The sequence below is a fragment of the Pyrgilauda ruficollis genome, unplaced genomic scaffold (assembly GCF_017590135.1).
Source record: "Pyrgilauda ruficollis isolate IOZ18807 unplaced genomic scaffold, ASM1759013v1 scaffold208, whole genome shotgun sequence".
NCBI classification, from domain to species: Eukaryota; Metazoa; Chordata; class Aves; order Passeriformes; family Passeridae; genus Pyrgilauda; species Pyrgilauda ruficollis.
Genome location: NW_024520096.1, coordinates 523,488 through 545,623, shown reverse-complemented (window position 1 = coordinate 545,623; position 22,136 = coordinate 523,488). Strand labels below are relative to the sequence as shown.

Below are 22,136 nucleotides of genomic sequence, written 5' to 3'. Positions count from 1 at the left end.
AAGTGAACTCTTCCTGTTCCCTTCACCAGCTCATGGCTTCTCACCTCAGTGGATTTTCTCAACTAATCTAAGTTTTCACTTATTTGGGTGAGTTTCTTCTTCAGTGCTGATGTTTTAACTCACATTTTCTCTGTTTGTAGTCTGAATATCTGTGAGAAAAAACACGGATCTGGATGGTGTAAAAAATATCTGTAATTTCCTCTGAAAAGTTCTGAATGGTTTTGTCCAAATCCAAATTCCAACAACATATAAAAGTTGCTGATTTGACAAGGAAGGCACTGAGGTTTTCATCAATTTTTTATCTACCATGGGCGAAGAAGAAAGGAAAAAATCTTGCACCTTCAAGCAGATGAAAATGATGATTAACACCTGACCCAGCATCATTATGCCAGCTAATGAGAGGTGAATAAATGAAGCAGCAGAATCCGAGCTGTCATTCTGAGTGCATTTCATGGAACGTTACCAGGCGTGAACCTCAGCCAATTAAAGTGCTGAGATGAAAGAAATCTTTGGGTTGTAATTTGCGTTTCGTGCAGCGTCAGAATTTGAATCAACTCATAAACAGAAACATTGAGCAAAACCCTTTCGTCACCCGTGAGGTGACCCAGGTGTGATAAACACACTAATGGGAGCCTTGCCTTCTCCAGCAGCTCAGAGAAGTATCAAAAGCCCCTCCTCGAGACTGCCCGGAGTTTCACAGAATCCCGGAGTTATCTAAGTTGGAAAAGAGCTCTGAGGTCACCGAGTCCAGCTGGGACCACCCTCACCTGGTCATCCAGACCAACGTCCAGGAATCCCTTGGACACTACCAGGGATGGCCACTCCAACCCTCCCCAGCCAACCCCTTCCATGGGCTTTCCAGAAGGAATTTTCCCAAATTTCCAACCCTGGCACAGCTCGAGGGTGTTCCCTATTGTCCTGTCCCTGATCCCTGGGATCAGACCCCAAATCCCCCCTGGATCCCCCTTTTCTCCAGGCTGAGCCTTGCTCAGCTCCCTCAGGATTCTCCATTCCCTTTTCCAGCTGCTCCAGCCCCATTCCCTTCCCTGGACATTCTCCAGCCCCTCAATGTCCCCCTTGCCATGAGGGGCCCAGAACTGGACACTGGATTTTCCCATTTCCATGAGATTTCCAAGCTTTTCCCCTTGTCCCAGAGAAGGTTCTGCTGGGTGATGACCAAGCTGGCGTCAGCTGATGACCGTCACATTTCCCGATGACCAACTCAAGGATTGCCCTGACCCGAGGGTGGTGGCTCAGCCACCATCCAGTGTCATCACACGGATCCTTTGTCCCTTCCCTCAGGAAGCACCGCGGGATCTCCGTTAGAGCCTGGCTTAAACCCTGCTTAAGGGCTCCTTTTATAACCTGAGATTTTCTTAACCTTCTCTCCACCACCACAGGTTTTCTCACTGATTTTTCAGGTCCTGGCAGGAGGTAGGCAGATTTTCTGACTGGTTTATCAGGTCCTGACAGGAGGTAGAGATTTTCTGACTGATTTTCAGGTCCTGGCAGGACATAGAATATCCCCTCCACCTGTCATTTGGATACCACTGGGGAAGCTCTGTGTTCTGCTGGGAGTCATTCAATTTTGCAGCAGATTTTGCTGGTTTTAATTCATGTTTTCCCTTCAGTTTTCTGGTCAGAAGTTCTCTAAACGTAGTGATGTTCAACAAATCTTTTTGCTGCAGGAAAACGCGTACCCTGAGATCTTTTGGCAGCTGACCCAGATAAGGAAAACTCCTAGTGAGATAAGGATCTGCCTGAGTCAGGAGGTGGCTTTGTGCTTTGCTGATGACATAAGGAGATAATGACATTTATGGTGCAGTGCTTTTGTTGGGTTTTAGGCTACTTATAAAATATGGACACGAATTCTATTTGTATTTAATATATAAATAAATTAAACCCATGGTCTTGACGATCTTCAAGGCTCTTCCAATCCAATTCTGTGATTCCATGACCACTCAAGAGGTCCTTGTTGTGGATTTAAAGAAGTTCCCTCTGCTCAGCATGTAGAGGGAACTTCTGCTCAACTTTGGCCACCATGCTGTAACCACATTGTAATTCCGTAAATGTAAATTTATGAAATTGTAAATTCATGGGTAAAACAGCCCCATGGAAGGCTCTCCATGGAGACTTTCCCCTCTAGGCAGAGTTTGCTCAATGTTTTTGCACCCTCATGCAGAGCAGGAAGCTTTATCCAGCGAGGTTGGCAAACTCAGGGTGGGTGAGGACACAAAAGCCCAACACAAGGATTTTCAGTGATGCAACAGTTTTAATGAGAATGAAAAGAACACAAACAACATGGCAACATCAGGATTGTAAATGCAGGCAGAGCTTGAAAGACACTTCAAAGTCTGTCACTGCATTCAGCCACAGGGGTGATAAAGAAGATAACAAGGAATTGAACTCATGGAGGTATCAGGAAAGAATTTAAAGGGAAGAAAAATCTTGCTTTGCGCTTCTACATCATCCAGAGGGTGCCGGTGGAGCACAGGTCGTAGCAGGACATCTTGTAGGGATTGGAGGTCAGCGGACACTGAGGAGTGAGAAAAAGGCAGAAATTCAATGGTTAAAAGATTTGACAGTTGGATGTGTGGATGAAAATAATTGTTATGTCTCAAGTCTTGCTTGTCCTTCCTTCTCATCAGTGTTTTTGTAAATCACTCGCTCTCTGAGCTGTCATCTCTCCTGGGGTCTCATTCCTGATTTCTTGTACTTCTTTCTCACCACAGAAAACCCATAGAAAATTCTTATTGGCTGAACAAACCTTCTGCAAGGTTTTGGAAGCTGCTTTGGTAATTTTTCTAATTTCTACTAAGAAGAAGAATGATTTTACCATTTTGAACTTATGAATGTCCAACACCAACTAAAAATAAAACCATCACAAAATAACCCAAATATTAAGAATCTCAGAATCCTTATGGATGACCCCAACCTTGATTAAGACCAGCAGAAAAGAGAGACTGGAATTTTCTAAGGGAAAATTTTAAGGGAAGAGATCCCTTAGAATCGTGCTTACCTTTCTTGAGGAGGTGAATGAGGCAAGGAAGGCGAAGTGAAGAGCCCCAGGTTGGGAGAGCTTTTATACCATTCCCAAGATCCTGGGGAACATCTAAGGTGCAATTTGGGGATGTGCATAATTGGGGCAAACCCCAAATGAATGTGACACTAGATCCTCAAAGTTCTGCTGACTCTTTGTTTATTTGCTGGCCCGAAGTCTCGTGAAATGTGAGAGGCGCGTTTCATCACAGAGCCCTCTTTCATCTGGAATGGTGACAAGTCATCCTCATTCCTGTTATCATTCCATTCACAGCCCTGGCGTTACAGCAGGAATTATCCCAACGCTCTTCCAGAGCTTCTCCATCATTAATGGCAAAACCCGTCTGCTCGCTTGGGGTCACCTGGTGTGCAGAGCTTTTTTCCATTAAAAAACAAAATACCTGGAGAAAAAAATATTTAGAGCAACTTTGGGGTGGTCATTTCTATCATCATTACTTTACTTAATGTAAGAACATTATGGAACCCAAAGGAAGGCATGGAAATCATCCTGTGGTCCTTAAAGGGTTTTTGTTACAAAATCTTGGAATTATTTGGGTTGGAAAAACCCTCCAAGACCATCAAGTCCAAGCTGTGACCAACCCTCAACCAAGGCCATTCCCTGTTCTCCTGTCCCTTGTTCCCTGAGACCAGAGCCTGTGGTTGAGCCATCCCTGGAATTGTTTTTAAATAAAATACAATTCATGAATTTCCGGGTTTTATTCAGAATTTTTTATTTCAAATTATTTTTTCATTGGGGAAAAACCTGAAGGGTCACAAGCCCCCAGTATTTGGCTTTGAAGTGATGATACCAATGGTTACCAAGATACCATAAACATCTTGACTGAGGTGTTTGAATGTGATGTCATTCCATAATTGTGAGGAACCTAAATCCAGCTCCATGCCTTTAATCTAATGGGTCATCCACAGGATTTGCATGGACTTGCTCCCAGAAGCTTGAAAAGATTATTGTCCAAAAGCCCCTGTCCCCCAAATGCTGAGAACCCCACCTCACCATTTAGGGATCACCTATGGCGTGGAGTCTGCAATATTAAAATGGCCCACCTGTAAACGAGGCAAGAAGGAGTCTTTGTGTCACACATTCCAAATTCCTCATTGTTCCCTCACCTCAGAAACTTCCAGCTCAGCCCTTTTTGGGATTTATGACTTGTGTATCACAGGCGCTCATGAATTCCTAAGAACACAAGGCAATAACTCAAAGTACTTGCGTCACATTTTGACTTTTGCACCAGAGGATCCATTTTTTCCTAAAAAATCCCACATTTCCTCAGGCCCATTCAATGTTCTCAGGTGCCACCTTTGTCCAGAAAACATCCGACCCTCAACACCTGGGAAAAGTCTCTTCAGGACCTCCAATCCTTTTGTGGCTTTCGTTAACTTTGTGAATTCATTCCTTGTTTATCTCCCAAACCCAAACAAGCCTCAGGAAGACAAATGGTCCTCTCTGTCTCCTCCATGGAACTCTGTGGAAGTGGCCAAAATTTAGGATTTCACTGTTTTTCCTGCTCAGGATTAAATTCCAGTGGAATTTGTGATTCCGATGAACCCATGAGCCACTCTCCAGGTATTCAGTTAATACCAAGAGGAGCTGGCTTGGCGATTCCTGATGTAATTCCAAGGAAGTGACAGGAATAATGCCGGGTGTTAATCTCCCCCCCAGTTCGTCACAAGATGAAAGAATTCTCTATAATCTCAGGTGATGTTTAGATCATTATTACAAACAAATTTGAAAGGCCTCATAAACGCCAATAATGAACCCAACAATTTCATCATCCTGATGGTTGCATGAGTTTGAAATTGGGGCGGCCAAGAGATGCTGATCTGGTGCCTCCAGCTGATATAAAAGCTCCTCTGTCTCCTCACTCCTCCAAACGCTTCCCTTGACTTCTTGGAGACTTGGGTAAGTCTGAATCTTCTCCATTGCTCTCGCTGTATTTTTTATTGTTGGTTTCAACTCCAGTTGATGTCCAACATCCTTTCTGTTGGGTGAATCTGCATGGACTTGGGAAAGATCAAGGACTTTTCTGTCTCTGGGGTGGCAGATACAACTTTTTGGTGTGTGGAGCCCTGTGGAGTTCTTGGTGTCAGGAACTCCAGACCTCGTAGCAACTGGACAGTGCTCTGAGTCAGCAGAGGTGACTGGATCCCCTACCCTATGGAGCCAGTCTGGGAGAGATGGGAATGTTCAGCCTGGAGGAACAGAGGTTGTTTGGAGACCTGAGGATGTGCAGGGGTTCCAGGGAAGCTGGAGAGGGACTTACCTCAGGAACTGCAGGGATAGGATATAGGGTACGGGGTCAGACTGACAGAGGTGTAATTTAGGTTGGATATTGGGAAGAAATATTTCCCTGTGAAGGTGGGGAGGCCCTGGCACTGGATATTCCATGGACTCTCCATCCCTGGAAGTGTCCAAAGTCAGTTGGGATGGGGCTTGGAACAACCTGGGATAGTTGGAGGTGTCCCTGCCCATGGAGGGGGTGGAACTGGATGATCTCTTAAGGTCTCTTCCAAACCAGGCAATTCCAAGATTCTCAGTTTTAGCTCTAAATAACCCTGCAAAGAGCAGGGGCTTGGACTTGAGCCCTTTAAGTCACTTGCAGCTTGAGGAAGCCTGTGATTCTCTGATCCTCATTTTGATACATTTAACCCATCTCAACCTTTGCTTAAAAGGTTTAAGGTTTAACAAGGGTGTCACCCCTGCAGCCGTTCACACATGATAAAGCCATTTGTGTCTTGCTACCACAAATCCTCAGGCTCTCCTTCACCTTCTTGCTTTCAAGTTCCTCCTCAGAACTCTGTCAAGGATTTACAGAACGTCCTTGGAGATTTGTTGTTTATTGTCTTGTCAAATGCCTTTCTGGGAAAGCCAGGTGCTCACAATCCTATAATCTGTTGTTCCCTTGACTCTCAGCAAAACTGGGATGAGTGGGAAGATGAAGCTACTGTAATTAAGTTCTCTATAAGCTCCATCTCATGCAAACCTGCTGAACCCAAATCTGAGTTTTCCTAATGACTCATCCAATGACCTTGGACAAAGTCACTTTGCTCTCGCTGCTTTTGCTCCCGGTTTTCAGTTTAATGTGGAGAAATCAGTCACAGTTCTTTGCAGGATGTTATGGGGGACAAGGATTTTAGAACATTTCCCACTTGCTCTTGTGTGCAGACACCCTTTAGAGAATTTTTGAAAAAAATGCTTTTTGAGAAAAAGAGAGCACTGAGATTGCAAAGTGCTCCAAACACTCTACTTGTCATTTTAATTTAAATTTCCGAATTGTGAACTCCTTGCCTTCTTTTTTAGCCTGTGTTGACCTCCAATCCCTACAAGATGTCCTGCTACGACCTGTGCTCCACCGGCTCTGCCTGCGGCGTCCTCCGCCCCCAGCCCCTGGCTGACAGCGGGAATGAGCCGTGCGTCCGCCAGTGCCCTGACTCCACCACCGTGATCCAGCCTCCCGCCGTGGTGGTCACCTTCCCCGGCCCCATCCTCAGCTCCTTCCCTCAGGATTCCGTGGTGGGATCTGCTGGAGCACCCGTCCTTGCAGCCTCCGGGGCCTCCCTGGGCTATGGGGGCTACGGATCCCTGGGCTATGGGGGCTATGGATCCCTGGGCTATGGGGGTCTCTATGGATATGGGGGTTACGGATCCCTGGGCTACGGGGGTCTGTGGGGCTATGGGGGTCTGGGCTCCTGTGGCGGGTACCGGGGCCTGTATGGCTCTGGCAGAGCCTTTGGCTCTGGCTATTGCAGCCCCTACTCCTGGTATGGCCGCTACGGCCGTGGCTTCTGGGGCTCCTGCTAAACCCTAGGGAAACATCCCAGAGTAAGGAATCACCAACAACGGAGAGATGCAATTCTGGCCCCAGAGGAGGTGTTGTGACCATAGCCACCCCACCCCGGTGGAGGTGGAAGCACACAACTCCTCCTTGATTCATTCACCTTCTACTTGTTGTCTTCTGGACTTTTTTTTCTGTCTGTGTGTGTGTAATATGTAATTTATCTTCTAAAATGTAACTTCACTGTCCAACTGGAGAAGAGCAACTCTGGAAGGAGTTGCCTGTGATCTGATATTCTTCATACTCTGCAATGTTTTTCTGTGAATGTTTTTTTTCTCATTAAAGTGATTCTGGTCTGCAAAAAACAAATGAAGCTTTAGTTTCAATTTCTCTGGCTGTGGGTTGGCAACACTTCTCTCTGTAGAGGGTGGGGGAAAATATAAATCCTTAAAATAGACTGAAGTTCAGATTTCAAAACCACATGGAATGTCTTAGCTGGGAGTGAAGTCAGCCACAGCTCCTTGATCCAGAATTTGGGAGCAGGAATCTTCCCACCCAGCGGTCCTGGGGCACAGTAATAACATTACAGACTCATGGACTCATGGAATGGGTTGGATTGAAAAGACCCAATCCAACAGGACAAGACTCAATAAGACAGGACAAAAAAGAAAATATCTTCTCCTTCCATCCCCTAGCATGGGCAGAGACACTTCCTGCTGGACCAAGTAGCTCCAGACTGGCATTGGACACTTCCAGGGATGGGGTAACCAGAGATTCCCAGGAAAACCTGTACCAGGGCCTATTCACCCTCACAGAGAAAGATTTCTTCCCAATATCCACCTTAAATTTGCCCTCTGTCAGTCTGAATCCATTCTCCTTTGTCCTGTCACTCCAGTTCCCTCTCCAGCTTCCCTGTAGATCCTGGAAGGTGGAATCTCACCAGAGCAAGAGGAAGGCTGCATTTGCTCACAGGTTAAGGCATTTTCTACCATTTAATTTTTCCAGGAACCATTTTCCCAGGTTCTCTGTGCTCCAGCTTTTCTTGCTGGTGTGAGTGAATCCTTGAAGGAGCTGTTTTTCTGTAAAAAGCAATCCAACACTTTGCATTTCATGATTATTCAGAAAGATTTCAGATTTCAAAGTTCCACTCTGTGGCCCAGAAAACCTTATTTAAAGATTTGACAGGAAATTGATTTAACTTTTTGCTGAGGTTGTTCCTGAAGACAGAGTTTAAATGTTTGACTGAGGAAATATTTGAGTCAGAACATGAAGGTCAAAGAGATGAAAGTTTAACCTGGAAAAAATTGGTATGGAAATGTAATCTTCCCTGGTTTTTTGGGCAGGACATTCATCTCCATGGTTTAGGGACAGGCTGGATGAATCTCTGAGCCACCTGGGCCAGTGGGAGGTGTCCCTGCCTGTGGCAGGGTGTGGAATGAATGAGCTTTAAGATCCCTCCCAACCCAAACATTCCATGATTCCAGGATATTTTAGGCTGTTACTGACACCTGCACAGGTGAGGCTTCTCCAAAGGCAAATAACAATGGTGAAAACAGGAGAAAAGAACACCAGAACATGGCAACTTTGATGCAATAAACTTTTAATGACAATAAGCAAAACAATGGATTTGCAAAGTCTCCAAGAAGCAAGAAACTCTTCTCCAGCCAGAGGTACATTCACATGTGATTGTTTGGGGTTCTCTTCCAAATCCCAGCTGTTTATGTGAAGAAACAGGACCCATTTTGAGCCCTTTTGTTCCATATTTACCCCAGGCAACACAGAAATGGGGCAGGAGAAGCTTTGAGGAAGAAGCTGAAAGAGGAGAAATCCAAAAGGGGCTGAACAGCTACAAATCCGTGGTTTTGGGATGGAGCAGCAGCGGTTCCAAGCTCTTTGGCTGTGAAACCATCACATTTCATCTGTTGATGAGACCTCTCTTGGGATTTTTTCCCTCGGGTTTAGCAAGGGCCGCAGCTGCCGCGGCGGTAGCGGCCGTAGCGGGAGTAGGAGCTGCAGGAGCCAAAGGATCTCCCAGAGCCAAACAGGCCCCGGTACCCCAGGGAGGAGCCCCCACAGTACCCCAGACCCCCATAGCCCAGGGAGGAGCCCCCATAGCCCCCAAGGCCAAATCCCCCATAGCCCCCAAGGCCAAATCCCCCATAGCCCCCAAGGCCAAATCCCCCATAGCCCCCAGAGCCAAATCCCCCATAGCCCAGGGAGGCTCCGGAGGCTGCAAGGACGGGTGCTCCAGCAGATCCCACCACGGAATCCTGGGGGAAGGAGCTGAGGATGGGGCCGGGGAAGGTGACCACCACGGCGGGAGGCTGGATCACGGTGGTGGAGTCAGGGCACTGACGGACGCACGGCTCGTTCCCGCTGCCGGCCAGGGGCTGGGGACGGAGGGCACCGCAGGCAGAGCCACCGATGAGGCCGGCGCCACCGATGAGGCCAGAGCCACCAATGGAGCACAGGTCGTAGCAGGACATCTTGCAGGGGTGGAGGTTGATCTGTGGAAGGTGTTAATTTGTATTAATTTTAAAGGAATAACAAACTTTAGGCTGTGCTGGAGCAGTCCAAGGGTATCAGTAATAAATCTGGGAAGTAAATGTATTTCCTTTTCTTATTTTTCCTATGGCTGTGATCTCCAGGCTACTCTTGACTTCAGTCCAATACAGTCTGTACTCTTCAGCTGTATCTTTGAATTTCCTGATCAGATAATTTCATCAGTATTACATTACTCTGAGCTGATGATTTCTACTCAGATTTTATCTTTCCTGCTACAAACTCAGCAAAACTACCAAATGTAGCCACATATACAGGTTATTCTTTATCTCCTAAAATACAGACAAGGAACCCTTTGGAGTGCTAAAATAATACAAGTTTGGGGTTCAATACCACTCAGTGATTCCCTCTCTTAAAACACCAAGAGATAAATGAGAAAATAAACACCAAATATCCTACAGAGCAGTGGCAGCCTGGCTGCAACCAGATTTCTTGACATGAAGTTCAATTTAGAGAAATTTGAGACAAAAGTGACTTACCTGGTTCACGAAGGCAGAACAGGTGAGAGAAGTGGATGGAAGGACCTGGTGCAGACGCCTTTTATAGAGCTCTCTGCTTGCCCACAGGGCACTGGTCACCTGATGCGCCAGTGCATAATTAGGTCCCAACCCCAAATTGCAGGACACATAATTCCCCAAAGTGCTGAAATTGTCTTTGCTTATTGCTGGTGCACTTCAAAACCACACATAGCATGATCTGCACATTCCACCCCAGACCTCTATTGTCTCCAGTCTTTATGTGCGGAATTCTTTTTTATGATCCCATTGCTTTCATTAGCGTTAGGGGAGGAAATAAAGCTGACTTGAATTATTTATGAATCCTTCATAATTAGGATGACTGAAGGACACTCATGGTTTTGCCCAGGTAAAGGTCCTTGGGTGAGATTAACAGGAGACACGGAGCCAATGGAGTTTCTTTTAGGAACTCAAATGAAGACTGCAGACAAATAACAAAGGGAAAAACATTGGTTCTGCAGGCTCAGCATTTCTCCCTCCACCTACTCAAGACAAGGCAAACACAACAATCAGGAGCATCTTTGAATGGACTTTATACCATAAAATGCTATCATGGAATGGTTGGGTTGAAAAGGACCTTAAAGATCATCCAGGGACACCTTCCGTAGACCAGGGTGCTCCAAGTCTCATCCATCCTGGCCTTGGACAGCTTCCAGGGATGGGGAATCCATGGAATATCCTGTGCCAGGGCCTCCCTTCCCTCACAGGGAACAATTCCTGCCCAATATCCCATAAACCTCCTCTCTGTCAGTTTTAATCCACTCCCTCTTTTCTGTCAATTCAACCCTTAGAAGAAGTCTCTCCCCATGTTCATTTTTAAACTCTCCACTGGTTCTCTTTCAGTCCCTGGAAACAGAGAAATATTTCACCTGGCAGCCACAATTCCATGGAAATTGAGTTTTCTGAGTAGTTTCATCTAGTTTTCCTTTCCTTTCCTTGTTTTCCCCTCCTGTTTTTACATGTTAGAGACACAACATTCTGTGTATTAAATAAAAAAGAAAAAATAGATTTTATTCTTAAGGACAAAGGCAGGAAGGTCAATGTTATAAACCAAGAGCTGATTATGGGAAAAACTCAAGTGGCCTCAATTTATGCATTTTAATGAGATAATCTCTTGTAATTGTGGGGTGTTTACACCCTGGCAAAGATTTTATATAACTCTGACACAGTAGGAACAAGTCAGTCATGGGTGTTCAAGAGGTGCTTGAAAATCCCTTGGAATGTTCTTGTAAAACTTTAGCATTATTTTTTTTTCCAGGATGATGGCTCAGGAACTCCCCATATGTATCTCCAGATTTGAAAAAGCTCGTAATTTATAAATAATACATGGTGTGAAGATAACCGTGTGGGTGATTATGATAACGATGATAATGATAGAGTAGGACGATGGTGTAAACAGAGACAGAAACCTCAGCAAATCCAACATTTGCTTTTCCCAGCAGATTCCCACCTTGTAATTGCTCTGCGCTGAAAGATGCCAACAAGGATGGGATTAGGCGCAAGGTCCTCTCTAAACACAAACTGGATTTATTTCCACTACAGCTAAATTTGGGATTTCTCCTATATAGAATCATGGAATGGTTTAAAATTGGCAGGGACGTCAAAGACCCTCTTGTTCCAATGCCTGCCATGGACAGGGACATCTTCAACTGTCGCAGGTTGATCCAAACCGGCCTTGAACACTTCCAGAGATGGAACCATCTCAATAAAACATAAATTTGATTATTAATTCGATGTACACTCTGATTATTTTGACCATTCCATTCTAACCTTTAAAATCATTAATATCTCTCCCTTCAGAACTAAACTCAGGTTTAAACTGTGGCTTAAAGGTCACAAAAAACATAAGACTTTTCTGGATATTTGTGTCCCCAAACCATTCTAAGTGTTTTATAATTTCTGTGAATGTCTGAGCATAATTCTCTTATAAGACAGGACAAAAATATGTGTGTGCAAACAGCTCAGCACATGGTGTCACCCCAGAAAACTGACACTAATTCGTGAATCATGTTTTAGGATGAAAGATGCACCAATTTCACCCATCAGCATTCCAGATCAAAGGACTTTGTGTGACGTAAAGCGACATTCAAAATCAAGAATAAACACAAAGAGCAACAATTTCATCACTTTGAGGAGCAATCAATACAAAAAAATGTTCTGTGTCAACTAATGAGCTCCTCCGAGCCCTCAGGCAAGTCTGAACTGTATAAAAGCTGTCTCCACTTGGGGTTCTCCCAAACATCTTCCCTTCATTCGTTCTTCTCAACAACTTGGTAAGTCTGGAGCTGCTCTTTGCTGCTTCTGGAATTGCTCTTTGATACTTTTGGAATCTCTCTTTGCTGTACCATTCATCTGGGGTGCTCTCTTCCATTGGGAACTCGTAGGCAAAATTTTAGGTGAAGAGATAAACCTTGCAAAAACCTTATGGAAGGCTGCCCTCTGCTTTCAAGGCTGGTGTCCTGTTCCAAACCAAATCGAAAATTTCTTATTAGAAAATTCAGTTGGATGTTGGGTTGTCTTCACCAGTTATATCCATAATGTGAAAGGTTCAATGTTGTTCAATGTTTATTCCTATCCTCTGTTTGGTTAAATGGGTGACTGGAAATTATTTGGAAAGTTTAAATCTTCCTGGTTCACAGGGAAATGTTGAGTTTAGAGGCAAATCTGCTGTTAAATCCAGTTTGTTCTATTACAAATCAACTGAAATGCTTTTAATTCAAGATATATGGGCATGAACACCCCAACAGACTGGCTTGGAGTAGGACACAGAGAAGAACTGAGAACTGTTTAAAAAGCTCTGTATTAGATTTATTTAAGATTAAAAGGGATCCTGGAGGGATCTTAAGGAGCTGAAACATGAAGCGCTGGGTTTTTCCAAGTTAATGAGAGCAAGTGGCTTGGTGTGAGAATTTTTCAAAAGACTTCATAGCTCAGAATCAAAATGCTGGGGTGTTAAGCTCATTGTAGCTCATTGATCTCAAAGCCCTGATTCAATGTTTGGAAATTTGGGACAACCATCTTTGCAATTCCCTTGTAATGGTATCATCCAAGAAGCTACTGAGCAAATCTGAACAGACAATGAGTTATAATCCCTGTTTAGACAAGGATCAGCACAAAGGAGATCAGTGGGAATGAAGAGCCAGAGTCATGAAATCCTGGATAACAACATGCTCAGAGCAGAGTCCCACTCCTTGTTCATCCCCTGACTCACCAAAGTGCCCCAGCAAATCATTTTTGTTCTTATAATTTAAGAACAAATAATTGTTCTTATTCAATTTTCATCTTTAAGAGATGTGGGGAAATTCCAGTGCTTCAAAGCTCTCCTGTCTGAGGAAAAGCAGCCAGCTCCAGAGCCATTTTCTGTTGGTAAATAACATCTTGTACTTGCTCCAATCAACCCTTGCAGATCAACCTCCACCCCTGCAAGATGTCCTGCTACGACCTGTGCTCCATTGGTGGCTCTGGCCTCATCGGTGGCGCCGGCCTCATCGGTGGCTCTGCCTGCGGTGCCCTCCGTCCCCAGCCCCTGGCCGGCAGCGGGAACGAGCCGTGCGTCCGTCAGTGCCCTGACTCCACCACCGTGATCCAGCCTCCCGCCGTGGTGGTCACCTTCCCCGGCCCCATCCTCAGCTCCTTCCCCCAGGATTCCGTGGTGGGATCTGCTGGAGCACCCGTCCTTGCAGCCTCCGGAGCCTCCCTGGGCTATGGGGGATTTGGCTCTGGGGGCTATGGGGGATTTGGCCTTGGGGGCTATGGGGGATTTGGCCTTGGGGGCTATGGGGGTCTGTGGGGCTATGGGGGCTCCTCCCTGGGCTATGGGGGTCTGGGGTACTGTGGGGGCTCCTCCCTGGGGTACCGGGGCCTGTTTGGCTCTGGGAGATCCTTTGGCTCCTGCAGCTCCTACTCCCGCTACGGCCGCTACCGCCGCGGCAGCTGCGGCCCCTGCTAAACCCAAGGGAAAAATCCCTCAACTCGGCAGATGACACCAGTGGATCCTCACCTGAGCCCCTGAGGAAGAGACAGAGCATCAGAACTTCACTTCAGACTGTAGAGTCAGAAGCCCTGTAGAAATTCTCCTTTTTGTTTCCTCCTCCCTTTGTTCTGTCTCTGCTTCCCCGCCCCTTCCAGTGGCCAAATGTGAGGCTCCAGTATCCACTGGCTTCTCCCTGAAACTGCTGCCTCCTCCCACAAGCCTGAGGGAGCAGCTCTAGTGAGGAACAACCTGCTTGTCTTTGCTTCCCATGTCCTCATCCTGTGGGGCCTTCCCTGCCCTTGCAATAAAAAAATCCTGCATACAAAACCTGCCTTTGTTTTTCCTGTTAAGCCCCAGAGTGGGATTCCTCCCGAACCAGGCTGAGATGGTTTTGGTCAGACCTGCAGCTGTGAGTCCTCTCTGCCTTACACTGATTATTCCAGCTGTCACATTTCCAGTAGTTATTCCAATCATTTCCATACAGTTTGGCACTGGAACAGGAACTGTCACATCCCCAAGTCTGCCAGAGCTCAAGGACAAGGCTCTCAGGCACAGGGTGGGATTCCTAGGGCGCCTGTGCAGGGCCAGGAATTGGACTCAATCCCTGTGTGGCCCTTCCAACCCAGGATATTCCATGGTTATGTTTTTAAGTCGTTAATTTAGTGCTGGAATTCCTTTTATTTTTACATCTTCCAGGCAATGTATTAGAAATCATGCAGCTGCCTTCAAAGACAAAGCTAAAAAACACTGCCTGAAGTTCTGCCAAAGCACTTCTGAAAAGGAATGATAGGAGGAAGGTGAACAAAGGGAAACAATTTTTGAGATAGGTATCTGATGAGCAAAGATGAGGCACTACCTTCTCTTTTTTCGCTAATCACTGCCATGATAAAGTTGCCTCGGGGAAGGTTTGGCTGAACCTGTCAGCAGGTGAGGTAAAAAGAACATGAACTGATGCATTAGAGAGGATTTACCTCTTCCTTCACTGGGACTCTTTCAAAGAAATTATCTTGATCAGTGTCAAGGAACAGCAAATCTTATTTTTCACAGGTAATTTCAATATTCTGCCTTGTATTGGACTTGATCTGTCAGATGGCCGTAAGTAATAAATTGAAATGAAAATTAGTCCATGGTATCTGTAAATTTAAGTCAATGGTCAATGTCAATGCTTTCAAAAAACAAGACTTAATTTTTATGGGTAAACAAACACTTATTTGAGAATATTTTGACAAAAAAACCCACAGAATTGTTTAGGTTGGAAAAGACCTTTGAGATCATCCAAGTTGTGCCAGATCCCCACCTGGTCACCAAGCCAAACATCCAGGAATTCCTTGGATATCTCAAGGGATGGGAATTCCAAACCTTCCTGAGCCCCTTCCAAGGCCTGACTGCCCTTTCCAGGAGGAAATTCCTATGTCCAACCTGAACATCCCCTGCTGCATCTCCAAAAGCTTTCCCCTGGCAGGTTCTCGTCTCTCTCCCTGCTTCATTCCCCCTGTCCCCTTTCCTCTCATCCAGGGCAGCTCCTGGAACAACTTTACAAAAAGCCGATGCTTTTTCCTCCGTTTCTCTTCTGATCTTTGCTTCCACCTGCAGCCTCCAAGAGGTGCTTGGGTGTAAATAATGAGCCCAGCCGAACACCTGAGCTGCGACTGCCAAATTTCACTTCTCAGCCAGGCAGTGCCAGGCAGGTACCAGCCTAATGAGGTGTTGTGTCAGACAAGTGTTCAGCCCAAGATAACGCCCCTGAAGAGAGCCATTAACATGAAGGGAACAGTGATTACACCGCTTTAATTTGGGCTGGATGCCTGCTCAGAGTGAGCTCATGTCTGATTGCAAAATCCAGCAAAGGGCTGACCTTTCTCTCAATGTCTATACTGGAGTTATGGGGTGGAGGGAGTTCACTTCATTTGTTACTCAAGGATCCGTCCCGAAAAACCTCTAATTATTCATTTGCGTTCCTGGCATTGGCACATGTTTTGGGAGCCCTGATAACAGAAAGCTGAGTGGCACTGAGCTGAGGGAATCAGAGTTTCAGACTGGAAAAACGAGGTGGCTGAACTGCTGGGAGCAGCAGTAAAGGAGTGACCATCATGGGACAGGGCAGAGTCGGGTGCCTGCTGATTGCAGGGAAAGGAGGTGGTGCAATGGCAAAAAAACCTTCCTGTCCCACCTTCCAGGAGCCACCTCAGCGCCACAGGAACCAGGAAAACACCTCCAACATCATCGAGTCCAACCCAAGACTGATCCCCACATTGGCAACCAGCCCAGAGCACTGAAGGTCACCTGCAGTTGAACCATCTGAGGCACCACTGCTTCCATTGGTTCCAGTAACCTCTGCTTGAGTCCCCACAACTCTCAGAGTCACAGTCACACAAGGATTTCTCACTGCCTCGACCCCTGGTTTTCCAAGCACAGTCTCAGACCCCTGGATGCTTAAAATAATTTAATCACAGTGCAAAAACAGAATAGCAGCTTGAGATGGTGAATCCAAGGAGGGACAAACAAAGGGCACGTTGGGATTTTGTACCCTCAAGGCCTGGACATCAGCTCCTGCTATGACAGTGAGTGTGCAGTCACCTCACTGGGCCAGAGGTCCCCGTGCACTTTATATGATCTGGAGACAATACACTGAAAACATAAACTACCCGAGTCATGGAAACATAATCCAGAAGCTGTAAAACCAAGGGAAAGAGCACACCCAATTTCCCTTTCATTGCAAACATGTTCCCGCCTGTCTGACAGACAGAGTACATCCAGGAAAAATACTGAAATTAATCCTGAGTAAACCAAAGGGTACAACATGAAGCTATACAAACAAAGCAGAGATTAGCTGACCTATCAAAGGGGTAAAAATCGTATCATACGCCCTGACAAAAAAGGGAGAGATCAGAATCTACACAAGAGTTGAGGAGGGAACAGAATTCCTGAAAAATACACAGAGACAGGAATACGATGCAGGAAAATTTTATTGTACCAAGAAGGGCAGGACAGGCAGGGAGAGGGATGGTGTGCAGGCCACAGGTAGGCCAGGTGTCAGGGGCTGCAGGAGGCCAGGGCAGCTTGTGCAGAGCTCAACTTCTCCATGCTGGGCTGAGGCGGCCACGGGGATTTGGGGCTGTTGCTGGTGGCTCTAGCAGGGCCCGCAGGTGTCCCAGAACTTCTTGCTGTAGCGGGGCACGGCGCAAGGGCTGCAGGCGGGAGCAGCGTAGGCTCTGCCAAAGGTGCAGAGGCCCCCCGAGGCCTGGGTGGCGCCGGCCCCGTAGAGGCCGCCCAGCCCCAGGGAGCCACCAAAGGCCGGTGCTCCGGAGGAGCCCACCACGGCCTGCTGGGGGAAGGAGCTGAGGATGGGGCCGGGGAAGGTGACCACCACGGGTGGTGGCTGGATGAAGGCAGAGGAGTCGGGGCACTGGCGGGCGCACAGCTCGTTGCAGCTCTCAGCGATGGGCTGGGGCACAGCCACGCTGGTTCTGGGGGGGCACAGGTCTGCGCTGGTTTTCGGGGGGCACAGGTCGTAGCAGGACATCTTGGTGTGGGATCCGAGGGTGCTCTGCAAGAGAGGGCAGCCATGGCAGGAGAGCAGACCAGAGTAGCACCCGAGCCACAGGGGCCAGGGCTGGAGCAGGGAGCCGTGAGCAGACGCGCTCACACACTTACCCTTGTTCCCGTGGAGGAGAAGGTGGCCAGGGCAGTGCTTGGTCCAGTCTGGCCCAGGCAGGGCTTTTATAGCAGCCCCAGCATTGCTCATATCCAGCCAGGCCAATCTGCAGAGGGGATACTCCCTGCTGCTGCTGCTGCTGACTCCAGGGCTGTGCGGCCCCTGCCCCTCCCTGACTCAGCATCCCCCAGGTGCCAGCCCAGCACATGCCGCTGCCCAAGAGATCTTGTCCTTCCTGCCACATCAGATCCTTGATAGCAGGGATGGCACCCAGGAATGGGCACCAGGAATCCCTGTCAGGGGCTGGAGCATGTGGTGCAGGGGTGTTGGAAGCCTTCAGCCTAGAGGGGGTCTGTGCATCACAGGACAGCCCAGCCGAACCAGACCATATCTGCCTGCTTCATTGCCCTGGAACTTCCATCAGGCTGGGAGGAGAGACTACTTCTGCTAGGCCTGATCTTTGTAGGGCAAAACGGAGACATGTCCGTCTAGCCCAGGATGATTCCATCCCTGCCCCACACCTCTGGACCATTAAAGGTGTTCCTGGAGCCCATTCCTTTGTGTCATCCTGGCTATCAAGTACCTGACTTGGCAGGAGTGACAAGATTGCTTGGGCAGCGGGATGTGTTGGGCTGGCACCTGGGGGATGCTGACTCAGGGAGGGGCAGGGGCTGCACAGCCCTGGTGTCAGCAGCAGGGAGTGTCCCCTCTGCAGATTGGCCCGACTGGAGCTGAGCAATGCCCAGGTTGCTATAAAAGCCCTGCCAGGGCCAGACTGGACCAAGCACTGCCCTGGCCACCTTCTCCTCCTCGGGAACAAGGGTAAGTGTGCGAGCACTTCTGCTCACGGCTCCCTGCTCCAGCCCTGGCCCTTGTGGCTCGAGTGCTGCTCGCCTGCCTGGGGCTTGCCCACCGTCCCTCTCCCTGCCTGTCCAGCCTTTCTTGGTACAATAAAATTTTCCTGCATCCAGTTCTTCTTTCTTTGCCTTCCTTTCTGGAGTCTTGAATGCCCCTGGGGATGCGGGAATATCAAGAGCGGGAGGGGACATGGTGTTGGGAGATGGTTGAGGCAATGGGAAATGGAAGTGGAAGCAGATGGTAAAAGATAAATGGGAAGGGGCCAGAGGAGGTAGCGTGGAGAAGAAAATGAAATCTAGAGGGAAGGGAATCGGAAGATAAAAGACTGTGAGAAGGGTTTGTCTTAGAGTGAGGAAGGAAAGGAGAAGGAGAATGAGAAGGACAACGACAAGGACAAGGACAAGGACTAGGAGAAGAGGAAACAGAACATGAGACACAAGGTGACAAAAAAATACAAAAAAGGGAGAGAGAAAGAGAAAGAGCAAAAGAGAAAGAGAAAGAGAGAGAAGGAGCTGATGACAGCGAAATTTAACGTGTAGGGCATAGTGATAGGCAAGTTTCTCTCTTATTTCAGTCCCTAGTCCCTTTTCAGAGCCAAGGTTGATACAGAGGGACTGGAGCTCTGACAGCCTTTACCCCTGCATGGCTCCCAGCTCTGGGGACATTCCTACTCATTGCCAACAGGGTTGCAGGTCTGTAAAGGACTGTGGTGTCATGGCCAGTGAGCAAGGGATCTGTCTGCGGCCCCTGCCCCTCCCTGACTCAGCATCCCCCAGGTGCCAGCCCAGCACATCTCGCTGCCCAAGACATCTTGTCCTTCCTACCACCTGGGGGACTTGATAACCTTGATTTCACCCACCAGTGGGGTCCGGAGACATCGGGCAAGGGCTGGACTGTCAGGGGCTGGAGCCTCAAGGGCAGGAGTGGCAGAAGCGTTCGGGATGGAGGGGATCTGTGCATCACAGGACAGCCCAGCCAAACCAGATGCCATCTACCAGCAGTCAATGCCCAGGGAGATCTGCCAGAGTGGAGACAAATACTCCTCATGTCCATCCTGTGATACATGGGGCAAGAAACATTGATGTCCATCAGGCCCAGGCTGATTCTAGCCCTGCCTCATTCCTTTGAACCATTAAATGTTTTCCTGGAGCCCAATCCCGGGTGAAATCCCTGTTATCAAGTATCTGACATGGCAGGAAGGACAAGATTGCTTGGGCAGCGGGATGTGTTGGGCTGCCACCTGGGGGATGCTGAGTCAGGGAGGGGCAGGGGCCACACAGCCCTGGTGTCAGCAGCTGGGAGTGTCCCCTGTGCAGATTGGCCCGACTGGAGCTGAGCAATGCCCAGGTTGCTATAAAAGCCCTGCCAGGGCCAGACTGGACCAAGCACTGCCCTGGCCACCTTCTCCTCCTCGGGAACAAGGGTAAGTGTGCAAGTTTTCCCTGCCTCTCCTGCCTTTCTTGTTACAATAAAGTTTTCCTGCATCCGACTCCTGTCTCTTTGCCTCCTTTTCTGAAATCATGAATACTCCTGGGTATCGGGGAGTTCCAAGAATTGGAGTGGAAATGGTGTTGCTGTGATGGTCAGGGGAAATAGAAAATGGAAGGGAAGGGGGAAAGTGAAAGTGATGAGGGACAGGGACAGATGACAGTAATGTGGACAAGAAAATGAAACCAAAATAGAAACTGGATCAAAAGATAGAGAATGTTAGGACGGGGCAGGGTTAGGAGAAGGAGGATAAGGAGTAGAAGAAGAAGAGAGACAAGAATGATGAGAAGGACGAGAAGGAAGAGAAGGACGAGAAGGACGAGAAGGACAAGGGGAAGGAGAAGCAGGTTGAAGATAATGATAAGAGGAAAGAGGAGAAGGAGGTAAAAAAGAGGAAAGAGAATGTGAAGAAGAAGAAAGATAAGAGGAAGTTGAAGAAGGAGAATAGAAAGGAGAAGATGGGAAATAAGTAATCTGAGAACTATAAAGAAGATAAACTAAGACATAGTAGGAAGGAGAAGGAGTTGATTATAAGGAAATTTAATGTACAGACAAGAGTGAAGGGGAAGTTTCTCTCAGACTTAGCAGAGCCACGGTATCACAGAGGGGCTGGAGATCAGGTAGCCTCTGCCTCGGGATGCCTCCCAGCTCTGCTACCAATCCCACTCTCTGCCAACACAACTGCCGGTGTGTAAGAGCTCCTGGTCTCATGGCCTGCAAGCAGGGCAATCTGTCTGTCCTCAGGCAGAGTGCTTGGAGCTCCTCGTCCTTATCCTTGTCCTTGTCCTCCTGCTCCTTCTCCTCCTTCTCCTCCCTCTGTATCTCATCCTGTATCTCATTCTTCTTCTCCTGGTTCTCTGTCTCCTAACTTCACCAGTTCCCACAGTTCTCCTTCATATCCTTCCACTTCCACTTTGATATAATTTTCATGTCCACTTCAACCTCCGACAACCCATCCCCTCTTCTGTTTCACCTTCGCCTTCCTCTTAGATTTTCCATTCCCTGTGGCCAACCCAGCATCACCAAACACCCTCACACTCTAGGAACACCCCCAATCACAGGGACCTTCATTACTTGGGAAAAGGAGGCAAAGGGACAGGAGTTGGATGCAGGAAAACTTTATTATACCAAGAAGGGCAGAAGAGGCAGGGAAAGGGATGGTGGGCAAGCCCCAGGCAGGCCGGGTGTCACAGGCTGCAGAAGGCCAGGGCAGCTTGCGCAGAGCTCAACTCCTCCATGCTGGGCTGAGGCAGTCACCGGGGTTTGGGGCTGTTGGTGGTGGCTCTAGCAGGGCCCACAGGTATTCCAGAACTTCTTGCTGTAGCGGGGCAGGACGCAAGGACTGCAGGCGGGAGCAGCGTAGGCTCTGCGTCAGCATCCCCCAGGTGGCAGCCCAGCACATCCAGCTGCCCAAGCAATCTTGTCCTTCCTGCCACATCAGATTATTGATGGCCTTGATTTCACCCAGGAATGAGCTCCAGGAACACCGGTCAGGGGCTGGAGCATGAGAGTCAGGAGTGGCAGAAGCCTTCAGCATGGAGGGGATCTGTGCATCACAGGACAGCTCACCTAAACCAGACGCCATCTACCAGCAGTAAATGCACAGAGATCTATGCCAGACTGGGCACCAACACCCCTCATGTCCTTCCTGTGATACACTGGGCAACAAACACTGATGTCCATCAGGCCAAGGCTGATTCTAGCCCTGCCCCACTCATTTATACCACTAAAGGTATTCCTGGTGCCCATTCCTGGGTGCCATCCCAGCTATCAAGTATCTGATATGGCAGGAAGTATAAGCTTGCTTGGGCAGCCGTATGTGCTGGGCTGGCTCCTGGGGGATGCTGACTCAGGGAGGGGCAGGGGCCGCACAGCCCTGGAGTCAGCAGCAGCAGCAGCAGGGAGTGTCCCCTCTGCAGATTGGCCTGGCTGGAGCTGAGCAATGCTGGGGCTGCTATAAAAGCCCTGCCAGGGCCAGACTGGACCAAGCACTGCCCTGGCCACCTTCTCCTCCTCGGGAACAAGGGTAAGTGTGTGAGCGCTTCTGCTCTCAGCTCCCTGCTCCAGCCCTGGCCCCTGTGGCTCGGGTGCTGCCATGGGCTGCTCTCCTGCCATGGCTGCCCTCTCTTGCAGAGCACCCTCGGATCCCACACCAAGATGTCCTGCTACGACCTGTGCCCCCCGAAAACCAGCGCGGACCTGTGCCCCCCCAGAACCAGCGTGGCTGTGCCCCAGCCCATCGCTGAGAGCTGCAA

At 48.3% G+C, this 22,136-nt stretch overlaps 4 protein-coding genes across 4 annotated transcripts; 2 read left to right on the top strand and 2 right to left on the bottom strand.

Moving 5' to 3' along the window:
• Positions 1 to 6,382: 6,382 nt before the first annotated feature.
• On the top strand, positions 6,383 to 6,856 carry LOC121353552 (scale keratin-like). The gene has a single exon (XM_041467453.1). It carries the CDS (start codon positions 6,383 to 6,385, stop codon positions 6,854 to 6,856), a length of 474 nt encoding a protein of 157 aa, XP_041323387.1.
• A 1,932-nt stretch (positions 6,857 to 8,788) lies between these two features.
• On the bottom strand, positions 8,789 to 9,316 carry LOC121353539 (scale keratin-like). Its single transcript, XM_041467438.1, has one exon. The coding sequence runs from the start codon at positions 9,314 to 9,316 to the stop codon at positions 8,789 to 8,791; it is 528 nt and encodes a 175-aa protein (XP_041323372.1).
• Positions 9,317 to 13,334: 4,018 nt separating this feature from the next.
• LOC121353538 (scale keratin-like) lies at positions 13,335 to 13,856 on the top strand. The gene has a single exon (XM_041467437.1). The coding sequence runs from the start codon at positions 13,335 to 13,337 to the stop codon at positions 13,854 to 13,856; it is 522 nt and encodes a 173-aa protein (XP_041323371.1).
• A 3,154-nt stretch (positions 13,857 to 17,010) lies between these two features.
• On the bottom strand, positions 17,011 to 17,409 carry LOC121353562 (scale keratin-like). Its single transcript, XM_041467479.1, has one exon. The coding sequence runs from the start codon at positions 17,401 to 17,403 to the stop codon at positions 17,011 to 17,013; it is 393 nt and encodes a 130-aa protein (XP_041323413.1). The 5' UTR covers positions 17,404 to 17,409.
• Between the last annotated feature and the right edge of the window lie 4,727 nt (positions 17,410 to 22,136).